Source organism: Budorcas taxicolor, chromosome 21 (assembly GCF_023091745.1).
Source record: "Budorcas taxicolor isolate Tak-1 chromosome 21, Takin1.1, whole genome shotgun sequence".
Lineage (NCBI taxonomy): Eukaryota > Metazoa > Chordata > Mammalia > Artiodactyla > Bovidae > Budorcas > Budorcas taxicolor.
The window spans coordinates 24990581-25004572 of NC_068930.1; the positions used below are offsets into that span (position 1 = coordinate 24990581).

The following is a 13992-nucleotide window of genomic DNA, read 5'->3' on the forward strand; positions in this document are numbered from 1 at the left end:
AAGTCCCAAGTTATGTTTCTAGACCCCTGTAAAAAATCACTTAACTCAATGTTTACTGCCTTCCTTATAAGCATGCAGGCACAAATTTCTCCTCAATCAATAGTCAGCAGTTACTCATGTATGCCTATCACTATCTTTAGCTTTGCAGTGAATAAGAAAAAGTATATTAGGCAGAGTCCGACAATTTGTTAGATGCAAGAATACATGAGACAAATACAGAGTCCACCTATATGAAGCAGGTAAAAGAGACTCTGCAATGAGAAGCAAGAAATAGCTCACATTCCCTCACCCACCTGACACCAAGGAAGCTGTTTAATGTCTGGGAACTAGCTGACTGAACTGTGGACTTAAACATTGCCCTTTCAGTAGAGGCTGGCAGCAGTAGTGACAGTGTCACACAGAAGTGGGCTGGAGTTCCACAGATAGTTACGTGACCTTGAAATATGTGATACCAACTCATTTTTGTCACTCTTTAAAATAAAAACAATGCCTATCTCACTGTAATGTTGTATGCTAGGAGATCAAACCAATCAATCCTAAAGGAAATCAACCCTGTATATTCATTGAAAGGACTGATGCTAAAGCTCCAATACTTTGGCCACCTGATGCAAAGAGTCAACTCACTGGAAAAGACCCTGATGCTGGGGAAGATTGAAGGCAAAAGGAAAAGAAGGTGGCAGAAGATGAGATGGTTAGATGGCATCACTGACTCAATGGACATGAATTTGAGCAAACTCTGGGAGACAGTGAAACACAGGGAGCTGGCAGGCTGTAGTCCACGGGGTCACAGAGAGTTGGAGATGACTTGTCATCTGAACACACAACACACCATCATTCTGCTTAATTACTGGTAACTACTGTTGCTGGCATTAGATTTTGAAGCATAAATGGTACGGAAGTGAGAGACTGGACCAGGGAAGAGCAAAGGCTTTGGAGTCCTCGCCAAGCCTGGAATCTGGATCTATCACTTAAAGAGATCGTGAGTCAAGTTTTGCTTTCTTTTCTGTTAAACGTAGATAAGAATAAGCACCTCACGTGACTTCAAGCACAGCTAATTAGACAACACATATGAAGTGCTTAGCACAGTACCCAGTACATGATTAAGTGCTCAATAAATGGTACTGATGATGATGATGAGGGGGTGGGGAGACACTGACCTCAGGGCAAACAGGAGTCCTGCATACCATGCTGTCCATGCAAACTGCAGGGCTGGGTTTTGGCTAGGGGGTGTGGGGGTTGTTTTGCTACCTCTTAGCTGGTGTAAAGGTATCGGAAGTATTAAAGTTTCTATAATAAAACACTGAAAAAAATTAATTCTTCCTATCGCACAATTAAAAGAAAAAAATTTTAAACATTTAGATTTAAGCAAGTAGACTTCCCTTCAACATAAACCCTTTAACCAGATTTTTTCATTTATATGTTTAAGATTTTTTGATTCACACACAGTCAAGGTACGGGGATCAATGAGATTATAAAAAGGTCTTTCAGAAGAAAAATCAAATGGCAGGGTCCTTTCTCGATCAGGTAGGCAGTGAGACCTCTGCATTCATGTGGCACTTCACTCAGCTTGCACAGATACGGTCTCTAGGCAACCAAGTCCCAACTTAAACAAACAACCCCAGTCGCATGAATCACTTCCGGATGGTCTCACTTTGCCTACCAGCACTTTCTTACACAAATACTTCCTGTGAAAAGGTTTACTTAGCAGCCCCAGATAGAAACAGCCATGCAACCATCAAATACCTCACGGTTTAAAAATGTTCGAAACAGGTCTTTCTACCATCAGGTATCCCCAAATTGCTAAACTGAGAAACGGAAGGAATCATGCAGAAATTAGAGACAGAGAATCGTGCAAAACCAGAAAATCACATTCCTAGAACATGCCAACTTCAGCCTTCAAGTATATTTTTACTGTTTCTTAAATTGGGAACATCAAGACATATGAACAATTGCTGCTTTGACATCTAAGGCCAGAAGAAATATGTCAGATGAGGTCAAACTAATGGCCCAAGACTTAGCCCAATCAGACTTTCCTAACCTTGACTGGCAGACAAACCGGTTAACACCAATTTCCTGTGGTCAGATCCACTCCAACACTTACTGAAAATAAGGGAAACTGGTAAAGTAACCAATTCTCTTGACTACAAACTCCTTTTTTCCACCTGAAAAGAATCCTAAATCACAGTATTTAGTGATACATACAGGATCCTTTTCAGGTGGAAAGAAGGATTTTGTAGCCAAATCAGAGACCTTTCGACCTATTAACAACAGTAGAGAGGGAAAAGGAGTTAACAGGCCCAAATGAACACTCCAACACGACAAAGTAACCACCATTAACAGACTCAAAGAGGAAAAATCAAGATGGCAGAAAACCAAGTTAGTGAAACAGAAAATTTAAACAAACAAGATCAGCCATAAGACACTGAGATATCTAACCTACCACCAGGCACCCCCAAGAAAGACTACTAAATCAGAACCAATTATTAAAGGTATAATGATTTCCAAGGGCAAAAATAAACAAAAAAGATATGAAGATATAAATCGAGAAGAGTTTCCACATTTACAGGCAAAATTACTAAGCCGGTATCAACTGTAATATGTAACATGAGGACACTTTATAAGAAACAAGAACTTTACAAGTTTCAAATTGTGAAAAAGTATTTTTAAAATGTTACTTGTCTTGGAGCTAAAAATCAAGCTAGCTTCAAATGTTGTTTCTAAATAACAAATACAAAAAATGAAGTTATACATTTCTCTAAGAAAAATGAAATACAGTTCACCATAACAGAATAATAAGCCTAGAAAGAGAACTATACGTAATTCAATATCTGACATAGTAGATATCAATCACTAATACAGAGTAGAAAGATTATTTTTAAATAATATTGGAATGATTTAGAAACAGGAAATTTAAAGACTTAGATGCTTAAAAAATTAAATTACTAAATCATAGAAAAGCTAACAGAAAACTTCAGATTTTAGCAAAGCCTTACAGAAATTAAACTAGATAGAAGAAATTGCAAAAAGATTAACACTTAAACTACATAAAATCTAAAAATTCTATACAGTAAAAGAATAAAATGGAAAATCAAGAGAAAATATAGCAATACAACAGGCTGATGCCCATAAGAAAGCTTCCAAAAATCAACAATATAACTCTAGAAAACAAACACCATTGATAATTTGCATAATAAAATAAACAGTAAACAAATATATGGGAAAACATTTAATCTTTTCAGAAATCAAGGCAATATAACTTTGGAATAAATCTAAGTAAACTACAGACATCATGTACCCAATGAAAATCATCATTAAGATGACAATTACAAATTCTAAATTTCTTTACTGTCTGAGCCACCAAGGAAGCCCAAAATTTGTGATTACCACTACCTAAAAATTATATACTTGTACGCTTTTTCCTTTTTCTTTCTTCTTTTTTCAGTGAAGAGATTGAACCTGGGCCCTCCACAGTAAAAGTGCAGAGTCCTAACCACTGGACCACCAGGGAATTCCCAGTTTTTCCTTGTTCTTAATCCATTCCTTTTTCATTATAAAATTCATGATCATTGTAGAAAGCAATTTGCTGCTGCTGCTGCTGCTAACTCGCTTCAGTCATGTTCGACCCTGTGCGACCCCACAGACGGCAGCCCACCAGGCTCCTCTGTCCCTGGGATTCTCAAGGCAAGAACTCTGGAGTGGGCTGCCATTTCCTTCTCCAATGCACAAAAGTGAAAAGTGAAAGTGAAGTCGTTCAGCCGTGTCTGACTCTTTGAGACCCCATGGATTGCAGCCGGTTACCAGGCTCCTCTACCCACAGGATTTTCCAGGCAAGAGTATTGGAGTGGGTTGCCATTGCCTTCAAAAAGTATTTTAAGTACATGGAAAAGCATTATGTAAAAAGGAAAAGTCTTCTCACACCCTCCAATACCTAGAGGTATCCTCTTGTTCTTTCAGACAACAGCTTAAGAATGAAGCAAAAAAACTAGAGCTACCAACCTTGAGAATCTTGAAAGAACCCAGAAAATTCCCCAGAAAAGTTTATGAATGCCTCTTCATCTCCACATTAAATCTGCTTTTCCCCAAGGACCAGGATAAAGAATACGTTTATTGAGTGCCTACTGTACTTCAGACACTGTGCCAGGCACTTAACACTCACCTCAACTCCCTAAAATGCACAGCATTCTGCAAAGTACAAACTTGGGCTCTTCCCCCTAAGGTTAAGAAACTGGCAAGACCAGAATCAGACTCACACCTGCCAAAACTGAAAGTCCTCATTCTTTACACTTGGAGTATTTCAACAGTCAAGATTTTCAAAGATGTTCTATTCAGGCTTTTAAAATTTGTTTTACTTAATTATAAGTATTATGAGACTATGGTCATATGACTTTTCTTAGTAATCACAACAGCTAATAACTAGTAGACTGCCTAATTTATACCAGATTACTGTCTACCTTTCTCAAATTGTAAATTTACTAAATGGCTCAGCTACCCTGTAGGCAAGGTTTAAGTGCCCACGCTGGGAACATTATCTGCCGATTTGTAACATTGTAATAATAAGAAAAAGCACTCATAGTTTGAATCAGTTTTATCACTTTTAAATAGCAACCCACTTCTTACCATGGAGTCTTTCCAAGGCAGTTGCACTAGGTAAATTTCAGAAAAAAATGAGACTTTCATCTATGTCACCATTTTAAGAATAAATCCCGCCCCATACTTCTTGATAATCACAAACACATGAATGCATCCAGCTTGTACTCTGAAAGTACCACTACAAAGCTACATTTACAGTGGCCCCTTAGTCACACTGGGCCTCATCAAACAATTACATTTGTTTTCTCACCTGTGAAAGGAGAGCTTGGGTCAATCTAAAAATGACCCTCCCCAATCTTTAAGTGATATTCCTCCCTAAGGGAATTCTCCAAGCTGGTGGGCAAGCTTCTAGTTAAACGTCTTTAATTTCTCTTTTCATGATCGCAGTATACTAGCCTAGATACATACAGATGTAACTGGAATTCTGATTCCACTTACAGGAAAGGAGATCTGGAAAATACTCAATGCCAGAAACAAAGACATACATTCGTACAAAAGAGAATTTGTTCTCAAGGACCAATTTCTTTGCAAGATACGTTTTCAACGCCCCTAAATTACAGACGGTAAAGTGCTTCTATTTAGTGTTACACTCTTGTTAACATCACATGGTTTTTGACAGTCTCCAACCAGCCACAGCCTTCGCTTTCCGCAATTTGGGGGAGCAGGGGGAGGAGTTGCTCTGCTCCCTGACTTGAGCAAGAGGAAGGAGACCCATGGCAGGCTCAGAAGGCGTACAGGCAAGCCTCTGAAAGAAGGAATCCTGAACTGTCAAACCTGTGGAAATGCTGGAATTAACCTTCTTTCTGTGACCTTAAACCTAACTGGATCTCCTCCCATTTTTTAGTCCTACTCACTCGTTCTCCTGCCCTGCAGTCTGTTATATTCCCTTCTCAGCTGTTTTCACCTGAACCTTCTGTTCTTTCTATTACTGAACACTTATCATATCTCATATATTTAAACCTCACCTCCTTCAACTGAGTGAAAAATGCTCTTCATCTCTACTGTACAACTGCTGCTTAGCCAAAACAAATGTAAAGCCCAATCAGAACAGGCAATAGGATAAAAATGAGCCCATATGTAAGCATAAATACAGAATGTAAGAAGTCTCGCTTAATAAAAGCTCTTGGTCTGCTCTGTAGCCCTCAGCATAAAACTTGATGACACTGCATTAGGACAATAACTTAATTTCTGTATCGAAACTAGAGTAAAGCAGAATCTGTAGTTTCTATTTCCCAACCACTCCCAGAATGTACACTTTTAGAGAATCACTCCTAAATTTTCCCACTTACCCTTTCAGGTTAAACTCACGACACGCTCTCACTATTCTCTACACACACTCTCACTTACACTCCCTGCCTGCACTCCCTGTTTATATGCTCTCTCCCTCCACACGCCCTCCTCTCTTCCCACAACAGAGCTGTGGCAGGTACAGGAGAAAGCACAGCGCCCTGGGATACACAATGGGGCCACTGTGCAAAAGGTGGGGCTACTAGTGGGAGGAGCAGCAGTGTTATAAATAGAATTAAAGAGGGGGCCTTTTCTCCCCTGGATCTCTCTGATCTTTCTTCCTGGCCTTGGGATGGGTGTAAATTCCAGACCTTGGGACTCCTCCAAACTGGGAGGGGTAGAGGTTATGAAGGAAACAGGATGGGGCCAATCCAAAGAGGCAAAAAGGACCAGAGGAGCCTGGGCAGCACATAAGACAGATACGCCCCAGCTCACCAGGGCAGGAGACACAACTGGTGGCTGAAGCCGCAGCTAATGAGCAAGAGCATGTGATCTGTCTGTGCTACACCTCGGACACTCCAGGGGCGGCAGCAGCCTCGACGGGTGGCCAGGAGGTATCCCAGTCTCCTTTTCTCAGCACGACATCCCCAAGCCTCTTGTCCTAGCCCTCTCTAGGTGTAAAGTCTAAAGAGGTGCTTCTGAAGTTGATAATCTAATCAAAGCTTTAAACAAACAACAAAAGCTACTGCATCCAGATCTTCTGTAACTGCCTCCATAAAATAAACCAGGCACATTTCCTCAATGTGGGGCCAAAGTGCAGAGCATACAAGGATAAAAAGCCACTATTATGCTCTCCCCTATAGCCAAAAGCATGAAAAATCAAGACTGTCTCAACTGTCTCACCGCCTTAGTCACTCCCTAAGTATGCAGAAGCACCCAACCAAAAAACGTCCCAGGGGATCATGGCCCCTGGATGGATTTTAAAGGAAATGGGTTCCTTTTTTATTCTAGGAAAAGAAAAAAAAAAAAAAAAAACACACCTGCCAGAAAAGAACATGCTCTGGAGTAGAGGGAAATTAAATGCCTTCCTAGTGGAGCACTTGAAGAAGGAAATGTGATAAAGAACACCATCCTAGCCTTTTACCTCGTTGCAGCCGAGAAAGCAACATGGGTCACCAGCAGCTCTACTGGAGCCATCCGAGAAAATTCGGCCAGGGTTCTCGCTCTTGCCGAGTCTGCTCAAACCGGCACGGTCTCATCCAGAAATACGGCCTCAATATGTGCCGCCAGTGTTTCCACCAGTATGCGAAGGACATCGGCTTCATTAAGTTGGACTAACCGAACCTCCTCAGATGGCTCATCCAGCCCATCAACCTTAGGCGGAAATAATACTAGCTCTTTGTATATAAAATAAAAGTTTTCAAAACTTCAAAAAAAAAAAAGAACACCATCCTAGTCAGGCTATTGTAATCTAGTGTAAGGGAGAGGTCTCAAATGTGATTTTCAATCTCATTTCTCTACTAGGGGGGACCATGAGAACCATCCTGCTGTTGTTGATAGTCACCAGGTCATGTCCACCTCTTTGCGATCACATGGACTGTAGCCCGCCAGGCTCCTCTGTCCATGGGATTCTCCAGGCAAGAATACTGGAGTGTGTTGCCATTTCCTTCTCCAGAGGGATCTTCCCAAGCCAGGGATCGAACCTGCATCTCCTGCATTGGGAAGCCCAATCAAAACCATCAGGAGTTTTTAAAATATATAGGTATCTGGACCTTTTAGCCCAGATCTACTGAACCAGAATCTCTGTGGTAAAGTTCAAATAGCCACATTTTTAAAGCTCCCCTGACAGTTCTAATGTACACAGCTGGTTAGAAACCACTGTTTAAAACGATGGAAACTATTCTTCAATACAGAAAACTACATGTGACCATGGACATTCAGACCTCAGTTTCCTTGCTGAAATGAGACGGCTGAACCAGATAAGCTGAACTGAGGACTTCCCTGGGCAGTTCAGTGGTTAGGACTCCAAGCTTTCACGGCCAAGGGTGCAATTTTGATCCCTCGTTGGGGAACCAAGATCACACAAGCCACAAGCATGGGCAAATTAAAAAATAATAACAGAACTGGATTAGTGGTCGCAAGGGAATGTTAACTAAAATATCCTTTTTTAAAAAGGGAATTTTACTGTGCAAAGCCAATATTAAAAGCAGAAATGTTTTAGACGGGGGAAGGAAGATAGGTTGGGGCCCTTCTCTCACCCACAGGTCACCTCAACAAAGACACCAACCAAGTCTTCACAGAGCACAAGGTGGTCTTTCATATCAGCTACAGCTTTTAAATTCTTTACCTTCCAAAACTAGATCTAGTCCATAACATGAGTAACAGAGGACTTAATGTTTTTGTTCCTTACAAACTTTGCATGAGAAACATCCCCCTTCCTAATAACATATTCACCTCCTTCCATTTAACCTTCCATTTAGAAAAATAAGTGTTATTACCATTCTCTCCACCTAAATCATCACTAATCCCCTCTCCCCTTCCCCAGTCTCATGCAAGGGCTTTAAGCTCAGAAAAGAAGCCCAGATTCAAGAAGATGCATCAAATGCATATTAGAGGTAACCCCAGGAATAGAAAGGAGGAGAATGGGACCAGGGAGGAACACAAAGGGGACTCCAACTGTGCCTTTTTAGAGCAAAGGGAAAAATCTGAAGGACTGACATTTGCTAGTTTGGGAATACATGATGTCTGGTGTATTGTTCTCTGGACTTTCTGGTAGTGTTTTAAGATTTTCAAAATTAAAAAGACAAAACAAGACAAAAAACTCTTGTTTATTAGCACCCTTTGAAACATCCTAGATTTTCATTAGACTTTAACCACAAAACCTCTCATTTTCCCTTGCTGGCCTTTTCCACCAAAGCTCACTTATAGGATACATGATCTGTAATTACATCTATCTACCCGGCAATCTTGCAAAAAACAAAAACAAAAAACAAGCACCAGAACAAAAGAAATGAACCACTGATAGTAAATCGACACCCTAAGACCACAAGGTCTTGGAGCATCTGAAAATGGAAAACAGCAGTTGCACATTAACTTCACGAAGAATGCAGATGACACTGCCTTTGGTAAACAGTCTTTGAATATTGCCAAATGGATGGAGCTACACCCAGAGCACTACCAAGGGGAAAACGGACCCAATTCACATATAAAGCAAAATTAGTAAAGAACCAGCGAAACATTAAGGCCCCAAACTTGAAACCTTAAAAATGCTTTTCTCCCGTATAGCTGGTAGTGCCCAAAACATGCACCATAAGCATAAAACCGAACAACACAAACCAGGAAAATTTTCAGTATACGTAAGCACCCACTGGACATGACTTAGAAACTGAACAAAAGTGCCCATCAGACTGTTTCATGATAAAACTACCATCAAGGCTACTTGCTCCTATGAAAAAAATATCCTAGCTATACTTACTTATTCCTTCAAACAACCTGCCTCCCATAGTCTCATCTACATACTCAACGAGATCTTTATCTTTGTTCACACAGTATCAGCTCCTTTCTCCCAGTCTTCTCTCCAGCTAATCTTTACCTCTTTGCTTCTTCCAAATGACAAAGGTATTCGTAGGCCACATTCTGACGTCTCCTCTCATCCATCTCCTCTGCAGTAAGTCTCTCATTATCCAGGACAGCTAAAACATGAAAGAAAGAATGTAAGCGCAAGAATCTGTAACCCTTCCTGAGCTATCAAAGAATGCCACAGCATCAAATTCCTGCTGGTCACCTGGAGAGTTAGGGTAACATGTGGATAGCCAGGTGGACTATAATGACTTTCCTTAGATAGGAACCATTTTTCAACTGTTATATATTCATCTTAGTATCTATTTAAAAGTACAATATTATTTTACTTTTAAATACAATAACATATTGTACAGTTGTTACAGTTGTTCAGTTGCTAAGTTGTCCCTCTTGTCCCTCTTTCAACCTCAGGGACTGTAGCCCACCAGCCTCCTCTGTCCATGGGATTCTCCAGGCAATAATACTGAAATAGGTTGCCATTTCCTTCTCCAGGGGATCTTCCTGACCCAGGGACCGAACCCATGTCTCCTACATTGGCAGGTGGACTCTTTACCGATGAGCAACCTGGGAAGCCCCCAATATTATGAACATGTACTATATGTACTATATGACTTGAGATTTTGGTCCAAATTTGCGCTAATCTATCTGCCAGACTCTCAATCCAGAGCACTTTGTGCTTTTTCACTTTTTTATTAATCACTAAAGCCAGCAGTCACTGAGACCTAAGTGGCAGTAACTGTACTGTGCGTTTTACATGCATTCTCCCATGGAAGCCCCACAACAATCCTGTGATTATCAAATGTTTTACAACTGAGGAAACTGAGGCTGGGTGATCTTTGCTCCAAGGCTAATAAATGATGGAGCCTATATTCAAACCCAGGTGGTCTGTCTCAAAAGCCCCTAAGATTAACTTCAAAGCAACCTGCTTTATCGGCATCCAGGAAACAGAAAAAATGCCTAAGTGCTGGGGTTGGCATTCAATGCCTTTCCCAATTTAGCCGCAACTACTTTTGGTAACTCTTCCCCCCACACTACTGTGTACTCCACACAACCCAGGAGCCAACACACACAGCGCTCTTCTCTTCTATAACTTAGTTCACTCTCTTCCGCTTTACCTTCATGCCTTGCCCCACCCTGCCCTGTCAAACTGCACAGCATCCTGCAAGGCTCTGTTCAAATGTTCCAACTGTGTTCCTACTGCCTTCCCTAAACCCCTCTTCTTCATCCACATTACCTTTTAAGCCTGGTTGGTTCACATGACACCTTTATCTCTATCCCTCCTTATTATCATTAAATAGTTACACCTGTCTGCCTCCCTAATTAAAACGTTCTTTGAAAGCAGGGTCTGGTCTTACTCAGCTTTAATGTCACAAATTTGACGTAATACCTGGCACAGAACTGTCGAGTGAAATTAGCCTAAAACACTATTCTCAGAATATCAAATAAAATCGGGAGCCTCAAGACTCCAAAAGGCTCTCCTTTGGCCAGCGGTAACTATTCCACCTGCAGTTCAGTGATGTCCCAGGACAGGGACAGAAAATGAGATTCGGAAAATGAGGAAGTCAGAGGTATGTTTCTTTTTTTCTTTTTTGTGCCTTCACTTTTGAAATCCTGTCGAGGGAACTAAGCCCGAGAAAGCTGAAGTGACTTGCCCAGGGCCGCACCTCTCAGCTAGCCTGGGGCCGGGCAGGTCTGGACCCTGGATGTACCCGCAGGCAGCGCTCGGGCAGCGCCTTCCCGCGAAGCCCGAGCAGAGCCCGCGTCTCGGGGCTCCGGTTCCCGGGACACGCCCTGCACCGTCCTCCTGCCACCTCACCCTAGGCCGTCTCCCCAATCTCGGTCGAGCTGGGCGGCGGGAGGCGCTGGGTGGGGCCCTCCGGCCGCAGCGCCCGGGACCAGGCGTGGGGGTTGGCCGGGGTCCTCCCCGCCGTCTCGGACACCGAGGGGGCGCGGGCTGGGAGCCTCGCCACCCGCCACCCCGTCGCATCGGCTCTTCCGGGTCCGCACGGCCCACAGCCGCCCTGTCCCACCCGCCAGGCCAGCCCCCCGGGAAAACGGCGCCGGGGGGACAGCGAGCCCGCCCCGGGACCCCCGCGCCGCGGAGCCCACACTCACAGCCATAGTGCGGCCGAGCCACGCCCAGTCCGTCAACCTCGTCCGTGGAGGACATGGCGGCCGAGCCCGGGTCTCTGCTCAGGAAGCGGCGAGACCTTGGAGGCGCGGGCGGCAGCGGCGGCAGCTACTGCACAGTGCGCGGGCTGCCCTGGTCCCCGAGGCTCCGCCCCGCGCCGCCGGCCCCACCCGCGGGCCCCGCCCCAGCGTCCCCGCCCCAGCGTCCCCGCCCTGCCGCGCCGACGGGAGAGGGCGGAAGGAGGCAGGGCCTGCGCCTCCCGGCTCCGCCCCCGGCCCCCTCCCTGCACCCAAAAAGCCCTCTGGAGGCGGAAGGAAGAAGGAGGAGCCTGCCCGCCAACCGTTCTCGCTGGCAGCTCTTCTGGACGGAGAAGACCCGCCCCGGCCCTGGATCTTTGCCCTCCCCGGCCGCCGCCCGATCCGCTCCACCTATCAAAATGCCGCCAGTGTCTGTAGCCTGACATAAAATACGTGGGCATCTTCCGTTCCCCTTCCCGCCTAACCAAACTCTTCTGCACCAAAGGGCTCAAGGAAGGCCTCCTTTGAAGTGGCCCAGTGTGTTCCTGTGGACACATGCAGGACCCAGACTGCCCTAAGGGGCCGCACAGGCTGGCAGTCGAGACAAGTCTCCCAGCTTCGCCAGCTATCGCCGGAGTTGAACTGCTTAACCCCTCTAGTATCTGAGAAGTGGATGCTAAAGCAGGAGAGTTGTGTTTGTCCAGATTTCCTTCCCGCTAGATTCATTGCCACTGTTTTTTGCAAGTTCTTCTTTTTAGGGGACTCTTTACCTTTTTAGGAGTGCCTCCTCTCCTTGCAACTTGTGGCCTGCCCTTGAAATATTGGTATGCAACGGAATTCTGGCCTCAGCACTCTTCCGTTTTTTCCCTTGCCCACTTTTTTCTGAATAACTTTATGCACGTTCACCTTAAATTGCTGACGAGTCGTAAATATGTATCTCAGACCAGACTTCCTAGAAGCCCCAGTTCAGTATTTTCGGCTGTGTAATGTGGCTCAGACGGTAAAGCGTCTGTCTGCAATGCAGGAGATCCAGGTTAGATCCCTGGGTTGGGAAGATCCCCTGGAGAAGGAAATGGCAGCCTACTCCAGTATTCTTGCCTGGAAAATCCCATGGACCACGGAGCCTGGTAGGTTACCGTCCATGGGGTCACAAAGAGGCGGACACGACTGAGTGACTTCACTTCAATGGACATTTTAACCTATGAATCCCGCAGAAACTTTAACGGGCCGAACCCTGACCCTGCTCCTGTTATAATCCCTATTGTGTATGCCCAGTCGCTCAGTCTTGTCCGACTCTTTGTGACCCTATGGAGTGTAGCCTACCAGGTTCCTCTGTCCATGGAATTCTCCAGGCAAAAATACTGGAGTGAGTTTCCATTTCCTACTCCAGGGGATCTTCCCCACCCAGGATCCTAGGGGGCATCTCCTACATTGGCAGAATTAGGCACCGTTAATTGACAAAAAGTCTAATATAGGATAACTATAAGATTAAGATTATCTGGATTTATGAAATATAATTTAAAAATCCAGTCCCAAGGACTCAACCTCTCTTTTTTGAAGACTTATTGAAAATATTAACTATTTGGGTACCTGATTTAAAAGATAAATCTAGTATAAAGGCTAGTCCACAGATAGTGGGGCTCCTGCTTGAAATCCAGCCAGCAGCTCTGGGCACTATCACAAGCTCTGGTAGCCGTTGTGACCTTCCATTAAGAGAACTCATGCTCTGAACACAGGTATGCTTTAGTTTAAATAAACATTACGATTTAGTTCTGAAATTTGAGGACACAATCCACAAAATAAAATCACGATAGTTTTTTCTTCTCTTACAACGATCCAGTATATAACTCCTCCGTATTAAACTACCTTTCCAGACAGATAGGAATTATATTTGCAGAAACACAGAACAAAATTGCTCAGGGTGTTGAAAACTCATATTTGAAAAGAGTTCACAATATTACATCTAAGTTTTACAGAAGATCCCAGTGATCACTGGGAAATCTACTACAGTCCAGTTTTTCCAACCCTAGCAAATCCAAACTTCAGGGAATAACCGCTGTTAGTAGTGCTCAGTTCACAGTTAGGGACATACCAGGCTCCTTGTCTCATGTCTTATGTGCAGTTGGTATTATTTCTGAAGTATCTTGCTTTTGTCTCTGTCTTCACTGTGATTACATCATCTCTGTTCTCCACTCTGGCAGCAAAGTCCCTGCAGTGACTTGCTTATTCTTTCTAAACTATAAATGCGGTCCTATTCTTCCTTATTATGGTCTTTTCCTAATACTTTCTTCAGGATGTGGCCCAAGTTCCTTAGCATGCCAAATAAACCACTTCACAACCTGACCCAGGCTTTTTGCTGTAGCAACTTTTGTTTTACCCATTCTTCCTTTAAAATATTAAAGCGAGATACTTGTTAACCTATAAGTATAGAACACCTCCATTAAAAAA

The 13992-nt window shown here is 43.6% G+C and overlaps 1 protein-coding gene across 1 annotated transcript in view; it reads right to left on the minus strand.

The window, feature by feature from the left end:
- The window catches only part of IQGAP1 (IQ motif containing GTPase activating protein 1), a 108385-nt gene extending 96752 nt beyond the window's left edge, over nt 1-11633 (minus strand). The window contains exons 1-2 of the mRNA XM_052659380.1: nt 11512-11633; nt 9410-9509 (exon numbers count right to left, since the gene is read on the minus strand). Of these exons, the coding sequence (XP_052515340.1) occupies nt 9410-9509; nt 11512-11566 (155 nt within the window). The 5' untranslated portion in view covers nt 11567-11633. The remainder of the gene's footprint in view (nt 1-9409; nt 9510-11511) is intronic.
- Between the last annotated feature and the right edge of the window lie 2359 nt (nt 11634-13992).